The following is a 25,027-nucleotide window of genomic DNA, read 5'->3' as shown; positions in this document are numbered from 1 at the left end:
CATAAACTAGAGCTCTGGTGATAATAATAGAAGGTGAAAGTTATGGATCTTTGAAGTTGAATAAATCTAAGGATCTTGAAGCAGTTGAATGAATGTAAAGAACCTCTGAGGTTTAAGGGTGAGGGACTGACAGCTTACTGATGTCTGTATACTGGTGGCAGGGTGGTGGGTGTTGGGTGCAGAGAGAATAAGTTTGTCTCTGGGCTTCAACTCAGTTTTTACCTTTTTTGTATTGAATTTCTTCATCTACTTCAAGGCTTAGTTACAAATACCCCTTTGTTGAAGCCCTATTCATAGCATAATCAACAGTAAGCCTGAATTCTTCTATTCTCAGACAAACACATTTTTGTTTCCTTTCTTGTACTTACTGCATTGCAGCTCATGTCCATGCCATTAACATGATTTCATCGGTCACATAGTAATCTGTCTGAAAGGATGCATTATTTATGTATAAATTTTAACAGCATCCAAATGCATAAAGGGTATTAGAATATATATATATATATATATATATATATATATATATATATATATATATATATGAACTGACTGAATGAAAATGAAACTATGCATGCTATTGAATGCAGCCTGTTTGGGTATTTACCTTAAATACACATTGATCCCATCTGTAGTGTGTCATAATCTCGTTCTTGTGGCTAAATCATATCACTCACCTTGATCATATGTATTATTCACTACATTTATTTGCAAATGATATCAGACTGTTATGAAAGCAACATCCCCTTTCCCAGGATGAATGCATTTTGCAAACAATGATTTAATTTGTAAAGAACTCCAGTAATTTTTCTCAACACTAAAGAAAATGTGGAGACTTGCAATCAAATTTCATTGTAGACATACTATGGCTTTCCCTATGTTGAAAAATTCTATGATGGGGAATTTTCACAGCACATAAATAGAACCCTTTTAAGTTTGTGCAATGTGAGAGTTGCCCTAGAAGTATATTTCTGCATTAGTTGCTTGAACTCCCTTGAATCCCTGAAGATCTGTTCTGTGCATCAAAGCTGAAGTAACCCCCAAAGATACTTCAACCATGTGCACTCGGCAGGCCAAATGGGAGAGTCATTCAGATTACTGAATAAATTATAGTTTATAGATTCTAAGAAAAGGAGAAATAAAATTGCTTGCATGCTGAGAAATAAGTCCCTCTTGGCTGAAGTACTTTAGAGTGCTTCAGATGCTGGGACGCAGCTGGTGTGCATTGCTTACAAAGATACTCAACATGAAAATGACAGAAAGAAGTACCATGAGGAGACATCATTTAGGAAACATGAGTAACAAGAAAACTTGCAACACGAGTTTTTTTTTTTTAATGGCTGAAATTATTGACTTGTCCCTGATAACATCTCAAAAAATCTGATAGCATAATTGATATATTCATAACATGCGGTTTAGTTAGCATTTTTGTTATTATCTTCCCCTCCAAGTGGAGTTTCTGCTACTCTGAGGATAATTTATAGATTAAGATTTGATATTCATTTCAGTTGGTGAGAAATGGACATTTTACTGACTGTTTATTACATGCATGTGTGCACCCACACCCTCAAGCTAAAAAGATTGTGTGTGTGTGTGTGTGTGTGTGTGTGTGTGTGTGCATATGTGTGTTATACCCTTAAAGCATTCTGCTTTGGTAAGATGTCTTTCATTTGAATGGTCCACTCCAAAGGAAACATGGCCAAATACATGACAGAAAGTCACATTCCAGGGTTCAAGATCCCTGTGCTGTTTTCTTATGTTTGCTTGTAGAATTACTGTGAAGTTCTTGCAACTATATCTTCTTATAAATGTTACCTTAAGGCAAAGAAGAATTTTCTTTTTTGTTGTTGTTGTTGTTTCTTGAGGCAGGGTCTCACTCTAGCCAAGGCTGACTTGGAATTCATTCTGTAGACTCAGGGTGGCCTTGAACTCCAAGTGATCCTCCTAACTCTGTCTCCCAAGTACTGAGATTAAAAGTGTGTGCCATCATACCCGGTGAGAATTTTCTTTTAAACTCAAGATTCAATGATCTAAAAGTTGAAGTTGGTTTACTTTAAAGTAAAAGGCAGACTTACTTTGTTGCATCATTTTAGAAATATAGGGAGCAGCCTTATAACACTAGTTTAAACCTGAGGCAACTGATAGCCATAAAATGGTGTGAAAACTTGAGAATCCATTAAAATTAAGTATAGGGGCTGTTTCTTAGCTCATATGTTCTGTTCATGGGAACAAATCTCTTTATAATAGTTGTATCCTTATCTTGTTAATCCTTTTGCTCATTGAATTTACCCAATGTCCACTTAGGTGTCTAGTTTGAATCTTCCATGATAAAGAGAACAATTCAGTGATAAGCAATATCTTGATTTAAGGCATTCTATTCTATTGGTTTCCTGTGGTTATACTTTTATATTCAGTTAAAGTACCCATCATGTATGTCCTCAAACTCCTGAGAGGCAAATTCCAGTTGACCTACTTGAAATGTGTAGCTTTATAAACATGAACCTTTTGTTTATTTACTTGTGTTACAGGAACATTTCACACCTGAATGCAAATTCAAAGAATCAGTGTTTGAAAATTACTACGTGACATATTCATCGATGATATACCGTCAGCAGCAGTCAGGCCGTGGGTGGTATCTAGGCCTGAACAAGGAAGGAGAGATCATGAAAGGCAACCATGTGAAGAAGAACAAGCCCGCAGCACATTTTCTTCCCAAACCACTGAAAGGTAAATTCACTATTCTAGGAACTATGGATTGTGATATCAACAGTACTAAATGCATTCTTTATCAGGCCTTTTAAAGTGAAATACAATTCTCCCTCATTGGAGTATTTATACATAAATTTTCAAACATTTCCCAACACTCAAAAGATTGAAGCAATCATAGAAACATTAAGAAATTGATGGAGCCGGGCATGGTAGTGCACGCCTTTAATCCCAGCACTTGGGAGGCAGGGGTAGGAGGATTGCTGAGAGTTCGAGGCCATCCTGAGACTACATAGTTAATTCCAGATTCCAGGTCAGCCTGGACCAGAGTGAGACCCTACCTCGAAAAAAAAAAAAAGTTAGACTAGTGAGATGGCTGAGAGGTTAAAGACACTTGTTAGCAAAGCCTGATGGCCTGTGTTCAGTTCCCCAATAACCACATAAATTCAGATGCACAAAGTGGCACATGTGTCTGGAGTTTGTTTGCAGTAGCACCTCTCTCAGGTAGAAGTACTTAAACTACTAACTCAGGACTGCTGAGAACCCTCAAATTATGCCAAAATGGGAGCATGGAGGAGACATGTATGTGAAAATGCATTCATACTTAGCATTTATGGGAAAGCCCTTTGGCTCCTTTGTAAAGGCCTGCCCAAAAATATAGCCTCAATGATTTTTCCTTATAGCTCTGTTTTTCAGTCATTAGTAAATAGACTGATCACAAAATAGAAAGGAAGAAAATATGAATTGACACAATAGATAGAGCACAGAAAATGTAAGAAAATATATTTACACTGCCTTAGGTTACAGTACAGGCTAAAAGCAGGATCAACAAGTACTTACCCCACTGAACTCACTGTTGTACTGTGTTTTGTAGCTAATTTTATGGAGCCAGACTACCTAGGTTCAAGACTAAGCCTCACTGCTCCACCTTTCACTAGCTGTATGGCCTATTATTATTATTATTATTATTATTATTATTATTATTATTATTATTTTACTATGTATCTGAGTTGGACTTAGCCTCCCAAATGCTGTGATTACAAGCATGTACAATTATGCCACACTGTCAACTAGAAGGTTTTCATATGGATATTTATCAACATGTGCACATTCACTTGTGAAATATACATAAGAGTATCAACTGGGCAACATGGCTCATCCCTATAATTCCAGCACTTAGATAGCAAAGACAGAAGAATGGTTTTGGAGTTCAAAGCCAGCTTGGGCTATATAGGGAATATCCAATCAACCTGGACTACAGCTCGAGACTATCTCAAAACAACAAATAAAAAGAATAAAAAAAAACAAGATCTGGGAGATTGTTTAGTAGGTACAGTGCTTGCCATCCAGGCATGAGGTCCTCAATTCAAATTCCCAGCATCCATATAAAAGCAGGGCATGTGTTACATGTCTGTTTCTGTGACAGGGAAGCAGAGACAGAATGATCTGTATGGCTTGATAGCAAACTAGGCCAGCTGAATCAGTGAATTCTTGGTTCACAAAGTGACCCTCTGTAAAATAAAATAAGGCAGACCGTGACTAAGGAAGACAGAATCAATACCGAGCCTCCACACTCACATGTACATATGTATACACACACACACACACACACACACACACACACACACACACACACACAATATATATATATATATGTTTATGTTATAGAATTCACACATAGACTCAATGCACTGATGCATGTGAAGACCATAGGACAGTGTCTAGCTAGCATGGGATAAATGCTTCATGAGTATAAGCTAGCACTAATCTTTGCAGCCCAACAACAATAATCATGATCAATTAGTGCACCAAGAATTATGCTAATACTTAAGACTCTTGGAGAGTTTTATCTTAAAGTATGATAGAACTCACTGCTTTACAACATGTTAAATTTTAATAGTTGCCTTGCACAGTATGTTGTAGATCATATTTAAACTTTTAAGAGTTTTATTAAATGCATTTTTGGTTAATCCTCTCATGTATAACCATAAGTGAGAGAAGATAGGCATTTAATTTCTTTACACATAACTCACTTCACCAACTAGATTTTACTTAATCTGGATGAAAGCAGCATTTTACATCTTTGGCTTAAGGCATAGAAGCCTAGAAACCACAATGAAATTTAAGGACCAGTATGGTATGTCAATTAAAAAAAAATCCCTTTTGACTTTTCTCTTTCTCCTTTTTAAAAGAAATATACTTTTATTTACTTATTTGAAAAAAGAGAGAGAACCTGCTCTGGTCTCTTGCCACTGCAAACAAAGTCCAAATACATGTGACACTTTATACATCTGGTTTAATGTGGATACTGAGGAATTGAACCTAGGCAGACAGGTTTTCTAAGCCAACACCTTTAACCAATAAGCAATCTTCCATTCCTCTCCATCTTCATTTTAAAATTAACTTTTATTGATAAATACTATTTTATACAATAAATTTTGAAATTTGGATATACTATAGAGTGGCTAAATTGAGCTGAAGGAAAATGTACATAGTCTTCCAAGCTTACTGTTTTTGTCATGCTGGTTTTTACCAGTTTTATTAAAATGCAATCCAATGGTATGCCCATGTGAAGGCGTTTAAAATGATCTCTGTGTGCTTTTTCAGTGGCCATGTACAAGGAGCCGTCACTGCACGATCTCACGGAGTTCTCCCGATCTGGAAGTGGGACCCCGACCAAGAGCAGAAGTGTCTCCGGAGTGCTCAACGGGGGCAAATCCATGAGCCACAATGAATCAACGTAGCCAGTGAGGGCAAAACAAGGGCTCTGTAACAGAACCTTACCTCCAGGTGCTGTTGAATTCTTCTAGCAGTCCTTCACCCAAAAGTTCAAAATTGTCATCAGTGAGGTTTACCAAACACACCGGCAGAGTTCACTATTCCCTCTGTCATTAAACCTTGTTATCATCCATTCTACAGCCCATAAGTTATACTTAGTTGCTTGTGCAAAAAATGCCAAGCATTATCAATGAACTAAACCTGGGAGAAGGACTGCCAAATTTTCTCATGATCTCACCTATACTTTGGGGATGACAAACCAAAAAATATTTCACAGCACTAATGCTGATTAAAATTTGCTCTCCAACCAAGAAAATTTCAAAGACCACAATTATTCTTAAAAAAAAACACAACAAAACAAAATTAACTGCTTACATGTTTTGTAGGGGCAAACAGTTATGTGAGCTGTGTTGTTCTCTTGGCTTAATGTTTTCTATCTATGCTTAATTCAAATGTACACTTTACTTTCATGTAGCGCCACTTTCTGAAATTCAATGGTTCTCTTGATTCTGTCATGTAATCCAAATCAACCAAATTCAGGGTTGAAACTGAATTGGCATCTCAGGCTTAAGGTAACAGTGTTGTTGTGATTTTACCTTTATTTTTGATTTTATTTTATTTGAGACTTGTAGTATTCTGGTCAAGTTATCGAGCTGTACTTTGTGCATAGAAATTGAGTTATATTGTCAACCCCAGTCAGTAAAGATGAGTTTAAAAAATTATCCTCAGATGTAGATTTCTCTTAATTCCATTTGTGTATCATGTTAAATATTGTGGCTCCTTGTATAAAGACAGGAACTGTGATGTTGTCTTTTGTGTTGTGTTCCAATAAGAACTGTTCCATCTGTACATGTACAAGTCCTCCTGTCATTGTATTTGGCACGTGAATATTGTGTACAAGGAAATGTTAAGATTGGTTACCCCTAAACAACATATATTATACTTGCTACTGGAAAAGTGTTTAAGACTTAGCTAGGTTTCCATTTAGATCTTCATATCTGTTGCATGGAAGAAAGTTGGAATCTTGGCATAGAGTTGCATGATATGTAAGATTTTTGTGCATTAATAATTGTTAAAATCTGTGTTCCAAAAGTGGACATAGCATGTACAGGCAGATTTCTGTCCTGTGCACAAAAAGTTAAAAAGTTGTTTAATATTTGTTGTTGTATACCCAAATACGCACCAAATAAACTCTTTATATTCATTCAAAGAAAACAAATTCAGCAGATATTTATTAGGTATCCACTGCATGCTATCAAATATGCTAGAAACTAGACTAAACACTACATTAAATGCATATAGTGCCAATCTTCAGATAGTGTACAGGGACACACACACACACACACACACACACACACACACACACACTTTATCCTCTGGCTGGTACTAAGGAATCCTATTTGTCATTCAATGATCAAAGTGTACAAAGGTCTATGATCTAGTCATCTCTCTACCATTGGCAGTATCATTTCTCCTCTTTTAATCACTCCTTTCTCATGTAAAGGGAAAACAGAGAACTAAATAGCTTAAGTCCTTTCCATCTGGAAGAGCTCAGGAAAAATATAAGCATTCATTAATTTAGATGCATTTTCTCTAGCTTCCTGAAGCTACTATTGCCTGACTTAACCCCGTTGGAAGTAGCCAATGTCAGAATGGTGGAACCAGCAGAAGAAAATGTGTGATTTTTCAGGACATGTGTAAAGTGGTTACTGTGGCTCAAGCAGCTTGCTTTGGCAGGGGGAAAAAAAAAAAGATGACTATTCCTAGTGGTGGAGAGACGCTTAGCTGTTAATCGCTTGCCTGTAAAGCCTAAGGACCCTGGTTCGAGGCTCCATTCCTCAGGACCCATGTTAGCCAGATGCACAAGTGGGCACAAGCACCTGGAGTTTGTTTGCAGTGGCTGGAGGCCCTGGTGTGCCCATTCTCTCTGTGTGTGTGTCGCTTTCTGTGTGTCTGTCACTCTCAAGTAAATAAATAAAAAAGCAAAACAAATTAAAAAGATGACTATGCCCATAATGTTCATGTCAGACACAACAGAAGGTCCTTGCCCAGCCCAGCCCAGCTAGTCAACTTGTGATTCCATGTAAGCACGGCCTAATCTTCCCTCATTCTGCCTGAACTCTGAAGCACACCTGCAGGAGGTGAGGCTGTCTGCCTATCTTGGATCCAAGAGTCTTCATTTATGCACCATGGGGTAGACTTGCTGACAACCTTTCTGCTCTTTAACCTTAGTCCAGAGAGAAAAGTAGTGCACTGGCTCCCTCTTTCTTCATCAACTTTGAAGTTTCATTATGGACTGTTTTGTTTGCTGCTCCTCTTTTGGCATTGTTCAGCAACATTATAGATTTGCTGGTAATGAACAAATCAGCACTTTGTTATATCAGACAATCATATAATTAAGAAAGGTTCAAAAGGTTTGGGAATAATCTTTGATTCCTAGCGTTTTATTTTATTTTTTTTCTTTCGAGTTGCCTCAAGTTGCTTTGAGCAGAAGGTGGTGTTTGAACATATTAACAAGTAATCAATAAACTTAGGCCTCTTTACAAGTGATAACATTTTCACACACTTTCATCACGTATACTCATGCACGTTTTGGAAGTGTTCTTCATAAAATGTTGGTCTTACCATATATTGATGAAAGTTAGGGAGAACAAAAGATTCTGGGTTCAAATAGTTTCAGAAAACACTGCCATCACTATTGCTTCTCAGACCTTCTCCCGTGGCAGAATTCACTGGGATTCAGGAGACTGAGCTTGCTGGAGGCAATCTGCATTTCCAACTGGGTCTGGAGTGGAACCAAGACTATTGAGAGGCACTCCTGCACTCTGCCTCTCCTTTGATTTAAAGTGTGTATCATCATGCTCCATGCTGTAAAATTCCATGTTAAGGAGCTATGCTTAACTTCACACACACACACACACACACAGGCAGACACACTAAAATGCCCTAGTTCCACAAAGCACATATTAACAATGTAATAAAGGAGTGGCCATTAAGCCTTTTGTGGGTGCCTGAATCAAATGTGTTATTTTGCATATTTGCATAGTTTTCAGCTTACCCTGGGAATCTTCTAGTAATTGTTCTGTATCAAAGCATCTAATATCATGTTACCACTGTCTGAGAATATTAATCTCATGCTGCACTGTGTTTAACTCAGAATGAAATTCAGAAAAACAAAACAAAACAAAACATTTTCTCCATGCTGTCATTCTTTGCTAGCAAAACAACTTTTCGTGCCACACATATCACTAGGAATTTTGTTTGTTGTTGTACCTGGGGAAGACATGTGTTGATTGTCAGTGGTTCAGTGCTTAGAGGACTATAAGTCGGTATGATCTGTGCCAATCCCCCTCTCCTCCCTCACAACCACATTATTGCATTCCAAAGCTACTCAAGCTAACTGAACCACTTTCCAGAGACCTAAATTACATATTTCCAACTTTCCCAAGCACCCATTTTCTAAGTGAAAATATAAGAAATGATGAATATCCAATATGTTCATCTTTCCATCTATTCTAGCTGATTATAATTATTCATTGGGAGAGGGGAGCAGAATCAAACTTGATAATAACTTTCAATAAGTTTTATCCAAATGTGCCTTACAAGCTTCATTAGCTGAAGTGTGTCATTCATGAGTTAAATTGAAATGAACCTTCATTAGGCTCTCAAAAACATCCATATTTCTACAGTCTCTTCAAGGCCACATCTACAACATACACATTTTCATGATATTTTGCAATTTTTTTTCAACCTCTAGTCAAAGCAACTTTCACATTTTAGGTACTGAAGCCTAACTTCCAATACCAAAATCTATACCAGGATAAGGCAGTATTATTATACATTATCACTTACAATTGCAAAAATAATTGGTGAATTGTAGTTAGGGCAGGCCACTACAACCATATTTATAATGATAAATTGTCATTCATAAGTATATTCACAATGACAACTTTTCATAATTTAATCTGCAGATATATAGTTCCATGGTGTCGCTTGATGAATTTACCCATCCTGGAGTTGAGGGGATAGGAGAGAAAAGGAGGGGAGGGGAAAGGAGGGAAGGGGGGAGAGGAAAGGGATAGAGAGAAGGGAAAGAGACACTACCTGTATACTCTGGGTGCAAATGATCTACCTCCCTCAGTCTCATTATTACCTTGACTTCAGGAACATTCGACAGTGTCTGTTTCTGTGAGGGTATTGTTTTGTTGGGGATTGAACCCTAGGGTTTAATGAATGTTAGATAAACCCCATAACACTAAATTTTATTCCAGTCTTTCAAGAAAACAATCTTCAAGAGATTTCCAACAATTACAAGTTGACTATCATGTACAATAAAATTTTTTTTCTAGCAAAAAAAAATAAGTTTCACATTTAGAATTCCAAATTAATCCAAAATCAGCTCTATTTGTTCATATTGTGTATTGTAGCATTGGTAGTGTGTGAACATGTATATGTGGTGTATGTATATGTGTATATAAATGCATGCACCCTGTATGCATGTATGTGGAGATTAGAGGAAGATAGCAGATGTCCTCTCTCTTCCATATCATTTTCTTGAGACATTGTCTACTTGAACCTGGATCTGCCCATTTTCACATTACACAGGTTAACAAGTGATCCCCAGAAATCATTCTGTATCTACTCCTTCTCAGCACTGTGACTGCAGAAATGAATGACCATGCCTTACTTTGCAGGGGGGCACTGAGGTTAATTCAAGCTCAGGTCCTCATACTTGCACAGCAAGCACTCTTAGCAACTGATCTAATTCCCAGTGTCAGAATTTCTGCGTTTTTATTTTTATTTCAAACATTGCCTCCTTTCATATAAATATCACACACATACACACACACACACACACACACACACACACACAGCCTCCAATAGAACTCAGATGGGAAGACATCCATATGTCTATTCAGAAAAGACTAAAGCAGCCAAGATAGAAATCCAGGGTAGTTTGTCTTTAGAAGTATTTCTGCATTTCTACACACTAAAGAGGATTTCCCCAGGTTTTCCCTGCAACATGTTAACATATCTGCACAAACTATGTACTCTAATTATGTGCACTTTTAAAATAATTTGTTTTAAAATCTATGTAAGGCTAACAATTAATATATGGGGTGATGATAAAAGGGAAACAGCTTCTTTGAATCACTTGCTCAGCTTGTTGTTCTGTAGCTATTTATTAACTTAAACACAGCCAATACTCCACAGCATGTTACCAAGACCTCAATAAAGCATTCACATAAAGATAAGTGGGTTGAAATGGAATCAGTCTTGGAGAAAAAGAGACATTCTGGGGTTTTACTACAATGGCTTTTTAATTCTCTTACTGGGATTAGTACAGTGCAACTTCCACTGGAACTACCACTCAGTTTTACAGTCTTCACATGCAATGGCATGTACTAACTGTGTACTTACAATCTACTTGTTTTTTTTTTAGCTTACAAATGTCAAAACCAGACTCAGGTAATTTAAAAATTTGTCCTCCTTTGAATGTAAAAATTTTAATGTAAAATTACTGAACAAGATCGCTAGAACAATGTTTGAGTTTATGGATCATAAAACCTTTCAAAATACATGACCATTACATTCCCAACATACTGCATTCCAGATTGTGTTGCAGGGGGGCATTATGTATTATGGAAAATAATACTAAGTAAGCCCTGGCACTTATTACTTCCAGAAATTTTGCCTAGAGAGAATGCCAAAATTTGTAGTCATATTCAGTATATAAAAATATCATGTGGATAAACTGTGCTCAAAACCAAATGCATTTTCTGCTTTCCACAAGCTCTCATTCTAGAGTTATCGATGGATCAATGGACATACCAGCATCAAACATAGAGTATGATAAATGATATAAATCTGTGGATGCTCTTAAAATGTATAAAGATTGCATGTGTCTTGCATCAATAGCACAAAGGAAAATAGAGGACAAAAATATATAGAACAGCAAAGTTTTTGTATAGTGCTTCTAAGTTTTTTTTTTTTTTTTAATTTGAAAGAGATAGAAAGAGACAGAGAGAGGGGGGAATAAGCATGCTAGCGGCTTAAGCCACTGCAAACAAAGGCCAGATGCATGTGCTACCTTGTGCATGTGGCTTACATGGGTCCTTGGTGATTGAACCTGGGTCCTTAGGCTTCTTAGGCAAATGCCTTAACCACTAAGCAATCTCTTCAGACCCCTAAGTTATTATTAAACTGAACTACACTTATTTGTAAGACGTTAATTGTTAATCTGAAAATAAATACTTTCTTAAAACATTATATATCTAAATAATTTTTTATTATTTTACCTTAATTTGCTTTCTCTCTCCATATATATATAAAATTTTGGCCAGGCATGGCGGTCCATGCCTTTAATCCCAGTACTTGAGAGGCACAGGTAGGATTACCTCGAGTTTGAGTTCAAGGCCATCCTGAGACTACATAGTGAATTCCAGGTCAGCCTGGGCTACAGTGAGACTCCCTTAAAAAAAAGAAATATATATATATATATATATATTTATATAAAAATATATATATATTTTATATATATATATAAAGAGGGAAAGAGAAAGAAAGGAAATTAAGGTAAAACAAAAAAATTTAATTTAGCCAGGCATGGTGGTGCACGTCTTTAATCCCAGCACTTGGGAGGCAGAAGTAGGTAGATACCTGTGAGTTTGAGGTCACCCTAAGACTATATAGTTAATTCCAGATCAGCCTCGGCTAGAGTGAGACCCTACCTCGGAAAACCAAAAAACAACAACAACAACAAAACTAATTTAGACATCCCCAAAAAAGACAACAAGACAGGAGAACAAAAAGTTAAAAGACAAATAGAAAACCACTATAAACATGATTTACTTTTCTATTACATTAGCAATAACATCAAAATAGACAAACATAATTAACTGATATAATTCACTCATAGAAAGAATATCGTTATAAATTCTCATTCATATTTGGAACTTTTTAACGTTTTCAGAGAAGAAGAGCTTAGACTAGTAATTATTAAGAGGCTAGGGAAGATGGGTCTGATAGTAGGTACCAAAATACATGTTAGATAGGAAGTTTATCTGTTCTGTAACACAAAATGTGGGATTAGTTCCCAATAATTTAGAAAATGTTTGAAGAAGTACTTGAAGTGAGAAGTTTTAAGGTTTTCAATAGAAAAAACTCGTAAATATTGAAGGTGATAAAATGATAGTTACCCTGTCTGATCATTTTTACACTGTACTGAATAAATATATAAAATTACATACATACATACATACTTATTTATTTGCAAGTAGAGAAAGATAGAGACAGACAGAGAGAATGGATGCTGCAGGGCCTTCAGCTGCTGCAAACTAACTCTAAATGCATGCACCAATTTATGCATCTGGCTTTACATTGGTACTGAGGAATTAAACCCAGGTCATTAGGCTTTGCAGGCAAGTGCCTTAACTAATGAGCAATCTCTCCATCCCAAGTATGTATAATTTTAAGAAGTAAAAGAGGAGACCAAACACAATACAAAATGAACAATCACTAATAGAAAAATGGTTAGTTGTGTTCCTAAAAATAAAAAAAGTAGTTATGTGAATAAACTGATAGAGTTCAGTTCTGGTATATAAAAATTCTCTGGAGATGAAAAGTAGTCTCTGTTGCACCATAATAGGAATGTACTGATGACACTAAACTGCACCATTGAAAATAATAAAAAAGATATATTTTAGATTATATCATCACCAATGAAATGAACTGGTTCAAATCACTAATTCATACAGTTTGCCACAATTGAGTAAAATGATACGTTTAGTCACATAATGTCTTTAAAAAACAGATTTCAGGGTTCATAATTAAAACAAGCTGATAGTAAAATGAGAAAAACAATATAATATGCAAAAAAGAAACATAGTAAAGTAAGAGTGGCTGCACAGATATTGTAAAATAATGGATAAAAGGCAAAAAAATGAGATTAGGCAAATCAGCATTTTATTATGATAAATGGATCAGTCTATCTAAAAGACATACACTTACAATTATATATAATAACAACCAATAGGACCTGAAAAATACATGAAGCAAAAATGTACTAACATCCTTTATTAGTAAGGATGCAAAACGCATAATAAAAAAAAAACATAATAAGAAACTAAAAGTCAGAAACATTATAAACAATGAAGTTTCATTTCAGGAATGCAATTTTGATTTAACTTATAAATTGAATTTTTTAAAATTTAATTTATTAGTTTTATTTTCAGCAAACACAGGCAGTTTGGTACCATTGTTTAGGCTCATCTATGATCTACCCCCTCCCAATGGACCCTCCTTGTTGATGTAAATGGGTTGTGCATTGTGGAGTTAGCCCACAGTTATTGGTATGATAAATGTCTCTGCATATCATGACCCAACATGTGACTCTGACATTATTTCCCCCCCTCTTCCGCAAAATTTCCCTGAGCCATGTTGGGTTCATTTTTGGTCTGCTTCAGTGCTGAGGTGTTGGGGGCCTCTGAGGCTCTGGCTCTCTGATTTGGTAGGAGTTGATTTTGTCTGTGTTGGTCTCCTTTTCCTTTGTGCTGGTATCTGGTTCATCAGGAAAACAGCACCCTTGCTTGTTTCCCCAATTTTCCTTAGTTTAAGTCGGGCCACTTTTGAGGTATGTTGGGGCAGCTCTCTCCTCAGGATCTGCATCTATCTGAAAAAGAGAAGCAGATTCTCCAACGGAGAGTAAGTTAGCACCTGGAAAATTGAGATAACACTTTTTTTATAGAGAGTTTAATAGGTGTAGGCCCTCTTGTACCCCATGATTGATGGTAGCTTGATATTGGAGAGTGGGCTCATGTTTGGATATGGTTCTGACTTGTTTCCCAGCTCCAGCTATGGGTCTCATACCACTGAGGGGATCAGTTAGCCAAATCAAGAGCAGTTGGTTCCCCACCATGGCAGTGTGCCACTATTGCACTTGTGTGGGCATCACATCTGGTTATTTTGTTGCTAATTAGGTTAGACCATGAGTTTCTTGGACAGATACTGGTAATTTCCCCCTGTCGCCCATGTAGCACCTTCTGGCACTAGACACACTGTCTGGGGACTGACTCTCTCCTGGCTTCCAGCCATGATGGTCCATTTAAGGTGTCAGCTGCACATGGTGTCTTCAGCAACAGGGTCTTACCACTGAACTTTGGTGGGTCATCAAGTACTCTGACAAAAGTCTGTCATTGTTTTAGGAAACTTGTAGGTTTCTCTGATCAAAAGCTCATTATGGATGATAGCCCCATGCTGGTAGTGGGGGTTACAGGTCAGTGCCCACTAAGGAAATGAGGAAAAACAAAACTAATATACAAGAGTTAGAGAGGAGAGAGAGGGGAGAGGGGGAGAGTGAGGGAGGGAGGGAGGGAAGATGTAGAAGATTTAGTTTAGTCTTGATCCTACCCTCTCCAGTGTCTTGTGGTTCAGGTGTTTCCCGTAAGGGTCTAGTGAAGGTTCAGCCATTTGTTCTGCCTTTTAGGAGGTAGAATTTTATGGTACCATTGCCGTTTGGGTCCAGATTAGTGTTTCCCACCCCTTCGATGCCCTCCTCTCCTTCCCCATCCATCTTAGTGTCTAGTCCATGAGGTGCTTTCTGGCTATGTAAGGTATCTTGGGTAGATTCAGGTTAGGTGTTGTAGATGAGTGAGACTATGTGTCGTTTTTTTTTTTTTTTTTTTTTTTTTTTTTTTTTTTTTTTTTTTCTGTGATTGGGTAAGTTCACTGAGAATGATCTGTTTCAGGTTCAACCATTTTTCCTCAAATTTCTTTGTGTCATTTTTTCTTACTGCTGTATAGAATTCCATTGTGTAGATATACCACATCTTAGTTATCCATTCTTCTAGTGATGGACATCTGGGTTGATTCCAGCTTTTAGCTATTATGAATTGAGCCACTACAAACATGGTTGAGCAAATCTCTCTGGCCTGTGGTTTGAAGGTTTTAGGATAGATGTACAGTGAGTGTATAACTGGGTCTGTTGGTATCTCTATCGTCAGCTTTTGCAAGGGTCTCCATATTGCTTTCCAAAGTGGTTGTACCATCCTACATTCCCACCAACAGTGAATTAGTGTTCCTGCTTCTCCACAGCCTTGCCAGCATTTATTTTCATTTGATTTTTTGATGTTGGCTATCCTTATTGGAGTAAGGTGGAATCTCATAGTTGTTTTAATTTGCATTTCTCTGATGATTGGGGAAGATGAACATTTTCTTAAGTGTGTGTTTGCCATTTGTATATCTTCCTCTGTGAACTGCCTGTTCCATCTTCTCAAGTCCTCCACAATTTCTTTTTTGAAAGTTTTTATATTTCTTTGTATAGATCTTTTACTTCCTTGGTTAACGTTAATCCAAGGTATTTTATTTTATTTTATTTTTTTGTGGTTGTTGTTGCTATTGAAAATGGGACTTTGTCCCTTATTTCTTTTTCTGTATCTTTGTCATTTGCATACAGAAATGCTACCAATTTTTGTGCATTGATTTTGTATCCTGCTACTTTGCTATAGGAGTTAATCACCTTCAGGAGTTTTGGGATGGAGTCTCTCAGGTCTCTTACATATACAATCATGTCATCAGCGAATAGAGCTAACTTAACTTCTTCCTTTCCAAATTATATCCCCTTTTATTTCCTTCTTCTGTTTTATTGCTTGAGCTAGGACTTCCAGAACTATATTGAAAAGCACAGGTGAGAGATCTCACCTGATCTCAATGGGAATTCCTCTGTCTCTCTCCATTAAGTATTATTTGCGCCTTTGGAACTTCTTATATTGCCTTTATTATGTTAAGATGTGAACTGGCCATGCCAATTCTCTCCAATGTTTTGATCATGAAGTGATGTTGTATCTTGTCAAAGGCCTTTTCTGCATCTATTGAAATGATCATGTTGCTTTTATGTTTAAGCTTGTTTATGTGGTGTATTACATTGACAGATTTTGATATGTTGAACCACCCTTGTGTTCCTGGGATAAATACCACTTGATCAAGGTGAATAATGCTTTTGATGTGTTGTTGGATTCGGTTTGCGAGTATTTTGTTCAGGATCTTTGCATTTATGTTCATTAGGGAAATAGGCCGGTAGTTTTATTTTCTAGTGGATCTCTGCCTGGTTTTGGGATTAGGGTGATACTAGCTTCATAGAAGGAGTTGGGTAGCTTTCCCTGTTCTTCAATTGTGTGGCACAGTTTTAGGATGATTGGTTTGAGTTCTTCCATGAAGGTTTGATAAAATTCGGCTGAGAATCCATCCAGTTCTGGACTCTTCTTTTTGGGGAGCTTTTTTACTATGTTTTCAATCTCCATGAGTTTGATGGGTTCATTGAGGTGATTAATCTGCTCTGAGTTTAGCTTTGGTAAATCATATGCGTCCAGGAATTTGTCCATCTACTCCACATTTTCCAGTTTTGTGGAGTACAGGTTTTTGAGGCTGGCCAGGATCGGAGCACAGTGGCAGCGGGGGCGGGGGGGGGGGGGGCTCTGGCGGCTTCCTTATCACAGCAGCGGTGGTCCCCACGGGTGTGTGAACTGAGCACAGTGTGGTGGGCTGGCACGCCAGAGCACAATGGTGGAGGTCCCCGCAGGTGTGGAGATCCCCATGGGTGTGCGAACGGAGCACTGGTGGAGGTCCCCACGGGTGTGCGACCAGAGCACAGTGCAGCAGGCTGGTGGGGCGCGATTGGAGCAGAGCTGCTTGGGGTGCAGGGCGCAGCGGCTGTATGGGGGGGGTAGACTACCCACCCGAGAGGGGATCCGCGATTCCCTGTTTTTCCATACTCTGTGCCCTCCCAATGGCAAGAAGACCCTGATAACCCTTAATTTCTTTCCCCGGTATTTGCAGTGCAGCTAGGTGGTTGCCATCTTGGCTGGAAGTCTAAATTGAATTTTTAAAAATGAAAAATATTTATATTCTTACCATCAGTGGTAAAAAAAAAATGATCCTCTCTATAGATGCAAAAAAAAAAAAATCACTTAGTAACACATAATACACTTTCATGTTCAACACCCTAAAAATTTAAGCACAAGAGGGATCTTTCTGAACTTAGCAAAGGGCTTCATGGAAAGTTTAGTACTCACATTATGGATGAGAGACTAAAGGTATTCCTCTAACACTAGGACCAAGTCAAGATGCCCAATGTATTCATTACTTTTCAAAAAGAAGGCTAGAATTTAAACACAGTGAAATCAGATGAAACAAAGTAGCAACTTCAGAATAGAATGGAAATGAAAGTGTAAACCTACTTCTATTGGGAATGATTTTTATATATTAAAGTATAATAAATTTACCAAAAAAATAGAATTAATAAATGAGTTAAGCAACAGTAATGATTACAAAATCAATATATAAAAGTTAATTGTAGGGCTTGGCTTATAGCCCAGTGGTAGAGTGCTTGCCTAACATATGTGAGGACTTGGTTTTCACCTATCAATAATAATACAAAAATAAAATTGAGAAAATAAGTTCACCAATAACAGCACCAAAAAGAATAAAATGTGTAAAAGTAAATAAGTATGTATAAGAGTTTTACATTCGAAACTATTAAACAATTAAGCAAGATTGAAAAGGGCTAGACAGATGGTTCAGTGGTTAAATTTTTAAAAGTAAATTAAGTATAAGAGTTGTATATTAAAAATTCTAAATTGGGCTGGAGAGATGCCTTAGTTGTTAAGGTACTTGCCTGAAAAGACTAAGGATCCATGTTCTACTCCCAGGTCCACTTAAGCTAAACACAAGGTGACACAAGCATGCACTTGTGCACAACGTGGCACACAAGTCTGGAGTTTGACTGCAGTGGCTAGAAGCCCTGGCATGCCAATTCTGTCTGTATGGTTCTCTCTCTCTATCATAAAAAAGATTTTAAAAAGTATAAGTCACCATTAAAAGAATGGTAAATGGCTAAAGAGATTGCTCAGTGGTTAAGTGTACTGCCTGCACAGGCATGAGGGACTGAGAGACTACTCAAATTCAAATCTTCAAGATGCATGTTAAACAGCCAGGCATGGGCATACATACCTCTAACTCCAGTCCTACAGGGGAACAGATACCTGGATATTGCTTGGGCTCATGGAAAAATGTGGCAAGCTATGAGATCATTAAGAGACTCTGGCTCAAATTAGAACCAGCAGAAGTGTGACAGGTTGGGTAACCTATTCATTCCCACAAGCCAACACAGGGGAGTGCATCCGGCAACAGGAGAGGGCATGTGTCACCAACAAGGGCACATAAACCATCTTCATACACAACACACACCACACCACATTGCATACACACAAAACACAAAAACACACATACATCGCAGCACACATATACATAAACACAAAAAAGAAGGAATGAAAAAGCTAAAAAGATATTTAAACATCATTCCATATTTCTGGATTAGTAAATCTTGTATGGTTAAGATGCCTATATTCCCTTTGTAGGTGAGAGTTTTCCAGAGAAAGGCAACCAATAAGAAAAGGGGATATATAAAAAGAGGGGGGCTGAAGAGAGGGCTTAGCAGTGAAGGCACTTGCTGAAAAATCAAAGGACCAGGTTAGATTCCCCAGGAACCACTCAAGCCAGACTCACAAGGTGGTACATGCATCTGGACTTTGTTTGCAGTGGCTGGAGATCCTGGTGGGCCCATTCTCTCTCTCTCTCTCTCTCTCTCTCTCTCTCTCTCTCTCTCTCTCTCTCTCCTTTTGCTTTAAAATAAGTACAAATTAAAAAGAAAAATAGGTAAGAAGAGAGGTATTTTACTTATAAAGATATTTTATTTATTTGTTTAGGTATTCATTTATTTTAAGGAGAGTTAGTTCACATGGTTATTGGAGCTTATAAGTCAAAAAAATTCAAGGTAGACTGGCAAGGTACAAACATGCAGGATTGAAGCAGTATTGAAACAGAAATACTATCCTTAGAAATCTGATTTACTCAGGAGGCCTACAACCTCATTGCATAAGATCCACCCACCTTATTAAAAATAATCCCCTTTGTATTAAGGCAAATAGCTGTAGAAGCAAATCTTATCTACAAAACACTTTTATAATAACACTACATTGGTGCTTAATTGATTATTAAACAAGTTGCCAACTAAAATTAGCAATCACGTTTTCAAAATTAATCCACAAATTCTATGTCCTTTCTATGAAAATTCCAGGTTCATCTTTTGTATTAAAATATAAGTGCTGGCCTAGAAACTCATGCATAAATGTAAGACATGAACATAATCAAACTACAGAATGAACAAAGCTACGGTAATCAAGAAAGTGATATAGATACAAAATAGATATTGGTCATTGTAATACAATTGACAGCATAAATATAACCATTATTATTAATTGCCTCTTATCAGTGGTGCAAAAACAATTTAATGTGAACAGAATTTTTTTTTCATTTAAAGATGTAGGGGCAATTACATTTCCAAGCACAAACAATAAACATGGACAACTTGTTCACATCATACCTAAAACTGAGCTCATAAATGTATCAAATATATGTGATGTGGCATTATCTACATTCATATTTGCATCTATGTACCTAAACTTTAAACTCTTGGAAGAAATATAGGCATAATTCTTTAAAACTATAGGCAGTAGTACATCACACAGAATGTAAATGAATTAAGTGTACCTAATTAAAATTTAATAAAACTATTTTCATGCTTTAGAATCAGTTCACATAAAATTGTGAGGGAAACATATAAAATAGAAGAAAAATATTTCTAGATAATCAAATATATATGATGAATGTATATTATTTATATATAAGGGAATTGCCTCCACAATAAATTACTCTCACTTACAACCCAACAATAAAAAAAGACAAAAAGGGGTTGGAGGGATGGCTTAGAAATTAAGGTACCTGCCTATGAAGCCAAAGAACCCATGTTTAATCTCTCTCCAGATCCCACATAAGTCAGACACACAAGCACAATGTCACATATGCTCACTAGCTGGCACAAGCATCTGGAGTTCAATTGCAGTGGCTATGGCCCTGATGCACAAATTCTCTCTTTCTCTCTCTAAAAAAATTAAAAAGATGAAAATAAATTAGCTCACATAATTGTAGTTCAATAGCTTGAATAGACTTTTCTTCAAAAACTATGCTGAAACAGTAAATAAGCACCCTAAAAGTTATTCGACGTTGTTACTCATTTGAGTAATGCAAATACAAACCACAATATGATAAAAATAAATACATTCACATTTCACTGTATGTAATGGCCAGGAAAAATAAAGCCATCACATATTAGCAATGATGTGAAGATAATGAGACCTTCACACACTGCTAGTGGGAATTTAAAATGTACACACTTTGAGAAATGTTTTACTGTATCTCAAAAAGTTAAATATGAAGACACCATTTAATATAGAAATTTCACTAATGGATATATAGTAGAGAAAAATGAAAATATTTACTCTTACAGACATGTGGATGAAGGTCTGAGAGAGTTAATTCAGCAGGTAAGTGTGATTACTTACTACATGTGGCCCTGAGGGAGTATGAGACTGCCTAAGTTCAATTTGCTAGCACCCAAGTAAGTAGTTGGGCATGGTCATGTATTTCTATATCTCCAGTCCTATGGGGAGCAAAGACTTGAGTATCATTGGGGTTTGTAATACCAGTAAGCTCTGGTATCAATGACAGACTCCATCTCAGGAACAGAAACTTGTGGATGGGTGATAAAAGCCATAAAACATTCTACTCTGGCCTCCATGTAGGAATGACACTGATGAATCTTTATACACAAGTGTCACACATACACTACACTACACACACATACCACCACCACTGCCAACCCCTTCATATGATACATACAAAAACAGATATGGATCTGGCATAGTGGCACATGCTCATAAGACTGACACTCAGAAGATTAAGGTAGGAAGATAATATATTCAAGTTACCCTGATGTACATAGTAAGACCCTGTTTGAAAAAGTTATATATTGGGTATATAGGTCAGTGTTAAAGTACTTCACTAATATCCCAGGTCTTGTACACGCTCTTAGTGCCATCCCCAGAACTGTAACAAAAGTGAAAACAACTTGTGCACAAGTGACCATACCAGCATTATTTACAATAAGTCCAAAATAGAAGCAGTGCAAATGTGTTTCAGCTGATAAATAGATTGTATGTACTTGTTGTAGTCTGATCTACATTTCTGGGAAGAACATCCAGACCCAAACAGTTAATGGGAGAAGAAAGGAATTTATACTGACCTTATAGGTCAAGGGGAAGTTCCATAAATGGCAGAAGAAACTGGCTCCATTTCATAGATTCAAGCTGACTGAAACCACCACCAGACATCCTCACACAGCCAGAGCTCAAACTTCTCTCTCCACACCTTAGATCCACCTACACTCCAGGATCCACCTACAGTGACTTCCTGAGGCATGAAGGATGGAAACCCAAGTTACAATTCTAATTTTTATAAAACACCTGAGTATAAGAGGTCATACATTCATACTATCTCATTCAAACTACCACAGTACATAACTGAAAATATTATTCAATCATAAAAGAGAATTGAGTATTCACACATTAGCCTGCATGTAATTTGTAAATGTGATGCTAAGTGAAAGTATGAAGACACAAAATTCAGGATCTTGGGCTGGAGAGATGGCTTAGCGGTTAAGTGCTTACTTGTGAAGCCTAAGGACCCCGGTTCGAGGCTCGGTTCCCCAGGTCCCACGTTAGCCAGATGCACAAGGGGGCGCACTCGTCTGGAGTTCATTTGCAGAGGCTGGAAGCCCTGGCGCGCCCATTCTCTCTCTCTCCCTCTATCTGTCTTTCTCTCTGTGTCTGTTGCTCTCAAATAAATAAATAAAAAATGTACAAAAAATATTTAAAAAGAAATTCAGGATCTTATGTGGTTGCACTGATATGAAACATTCAAAAAGGAACATCCATGCTTGAATGTATATGAATAGTTGTCAGAAATAAGAGTGAGGAAAGTGTGAGAGGTCACTACTCATAAATTTGGTGTTTCCTCTTGGGATGTTGATAGTGGTGTTTGTTGTACAACTTTGTGAATATACGATTGCCTTGAAATTTAAAACTTAAAAGCAAACTAAATTTAATGCACATAATTAGTAACATTTGATGTTTCAATTAGTGTTAGTTGCAAATTATGCCTTAAATGTTCCTCAGTTTATGTGCCAAGCTAATACAACGGATAACCACACCACCAGGGAATGTTTTCCCACCAGAAAAATAAATCATACTTTTTTTTAATTCAAGAGCAAGAGTGAGGGAAAGAGAGTGAGAATTGGCATGCCAGGACCTCCTTCACTGAAATCAAACTCCAGGTGTGCAATCTTGGGTGCATGTGGGACCTTGTACTCTTGTATCGCCTAGTGCATCTGGCTTAAATGGGGCCTGGAGAGTCGAACATGGGTCCTTTGCAGCTTTGCAGACAAGTGCCTTAACTGTTAAGCCATATACACAGCCCAGAAATTGCACTTTTATGAAGATCTTTAGGTTGGCATCATTACTGATTGCTATTCTATGTAATGGCATGTCATTCAGATGATGTAGAGTAAGGCACATGGTAAATGAGTGCTATTAACTGTGTTATATAATAAAAAATAAATGTATAAAATATGAAATAGACTCAAATCATAACTCAGTATTTTCTGTAACTGCTGTAATTGCTGCTAGTCTTCTTCCCATTCTTATACCATTTGGAAACTGACAGCTGCATATTGCTCTTTTTTGTTAGACAATGCCCTGCCCAAAGTGAGTATGACATTATGAGGCAAGAGGACCATTTTTCTTTTGTTCCCATGTATTAAATATGGAAAATGTGGTTCTATAGAAATTTTTAAAATTCATTAAGACACAAAGCTAAAAAAGTTAAGCATCACTTAGTTAAAAATAACTACCATGTATATATTGTGTAAATCTATGTAGCTCTACCAATGATCTAACTAAATATCTCTTTATCATCTACCTGAACTGTAATTTATAAGAACATGGAACCCCACTTATTAGGAGAATTTGATATTTACAAGAATTATCTTGTCACACACTTAAGTAAGTGATATAGTAGACTATTAGGGAGAGAAGGCATCATAGTATATTGCATTCCTATTTTGTGCCTTGCAACCATCCTCTTTTGGTCCCTCTCTTCCATTCTTTCACTCCTGAACTTCATATTAAAGTCATTGAACAGTTAACTACTTAGTCTTCAATGTGATTTTAGATTGAAGCTATAAGCCAACTTTCTAAAGATGAAGAAATGAAGAAATTGAAACCTTATATAACTCAAGGTCTGAAAGTAATACATGGTACCTCATTGATTGGACTGAGGACTAGCAGATCAAGGGTTATAGGTCAGGAATCAGTGCATTCACATTTGAAATTGGCATCATTTTCCTTTAGGAAAAATATGTATATACACACATATACCATATATATATAATTTATATTAGGAGATTTATTATAAGGATTTATTTTATTTTTTATATTTATTTAAGTTTTTATTTATCTCATAATTTATATTAGGAAAATATATATATTCTCCTAAATTTGAAGCAAACTTCAGGAAGTACATAGTTAGATGAGACTTGAATAAAAGTCTACCTACCTCTTCCTAAGTACACAATAATTAATCAAGCAGAGGAATTAAAATGATGACAAGGGATTTATTTCACTTTAAAACATCAAGTACAAGTAGTATTGACATACTAGAAATTTCAAAGTTGTACTTTTAAATACCAGGGACCTATCAGCCTGTTCTCAACATTCATATCTCATAAGATAACATCAGTCACCTAGCACATATCAAACATACACAAGGAAAATTCCTCCAATTGGTTTGTATATGTGAGAAAATGTGACTGATAGTGACTAATATGGTGACAGGATTTTTAAAATTAGTTTTGTACTCAGTGTATACAATAATGTTGCACCATCATTAACCTCCATCATTAGCCTCCTCCCTGTCATTCCCCCTCCTTGTTGGGGAATATGGGTTGTGCATTGTGGCATTAGCCATCAGTTATGAGTAGGAGGCAAAGTCTCCATGTATCATGACCCAATGCGTGTCTTTGACATTCATTTCGACCCTCTTCCACAAATTTTCTTGAGCCATTTTGGGATCGTTTTAGGTCTGCTAAAGTGATGAGGTCTTAAGAGCCTCTGTGTCTCTGTATATCTCACTTGGTAGGAGTTGCGTGTTCTCTGTGTCTATCTCCTTCACCCTTGTGCTGGTACTAGGTTCACCAAGAAAGCAGCACTGTAACTCATTTCATCAATTATTCTTAGTTTTGGATGGGGCCCTTTTCATGTGTGATGGGCTGGTTTTCTCCTAAGAATCTGCATCCATCTGAAAGAGAAGCAAATTCTCCAATGGAGAGTGAAGTTAGTGTCAGATAAATGGGATAACCTTTGTTCTTTAGAAAGAATTTAATAAAATGGTGACAGTTTTTGTATTTCAGTAATTAACAGACAATAGGGAGACAATACAGAACTGGCACAACTACTTAAAGGTTTCAACAGATAACCAAGCATTTTTCTACCTGCTTATTCTTCCAGACTTACATATGTCCTTTTTCCTCTTCATGATT

At 36.9% G+C, this 25,027-nt stretch overlaps 1 protein-coding gene and 1 pseudogene across 7 annotated transcripts in view; both read left to right on the top strand.

Annotated features, from left to right (window-relative positions):
* Window positions 1-6,700, top strand: part of Fgf13 (fibroblast growth factor 13) — a 561,729-nt gene extending 555,029 nt beyond the window's left edge. For all 7 annotated transcript variants that reach the window (XM_045140360.1, XM_045140364.1, XM_012947843.2 and 4 more), the window contains 2 exons: window positions 2,526-2,724; window positions 5,311-6,700. In XM_045140360.1, the coding sequence (XP_044996295.1) occupies window positions 2,526-2,724; window positions 5,311-5,447 (336 nt within the window). In that variant the 3' untranslated portion in view covers window positions 5,448-6,700. The remainder of the gene's footprint in view (window positions 1-2,525; window positions 2,725-5,310) is intronic.
* Window positions 6,701-17,037: 10,337 nt separating this feature from the next.
* The window catches only part of LOC101614279, a 79,602-nt pseudogene continuing 71,612 nt past the window's right edge, over window positions 17,038-25,027 (top strand).

This window comes from Jaculus jaculus, chromosome X (genome assembly GCF_020740685.1).
Source record: "Jaculus jaculus isolate mJacJac1 chromosome X, mJacJac1.mat.Y.cur, whole genome shotgun sequence".
Taxonomy (NCBI): Eukaryota; Metazoa; Chordata; class Mammalia; order Rodentia; family Dipodidae; genus Jaculus; species Jaculus jaculus.
The sequence above is the reverse complement of the archived record's forward strand: the minus strand, read 5'-3'. Positions and strand labels throughout refer to the sequence as shown.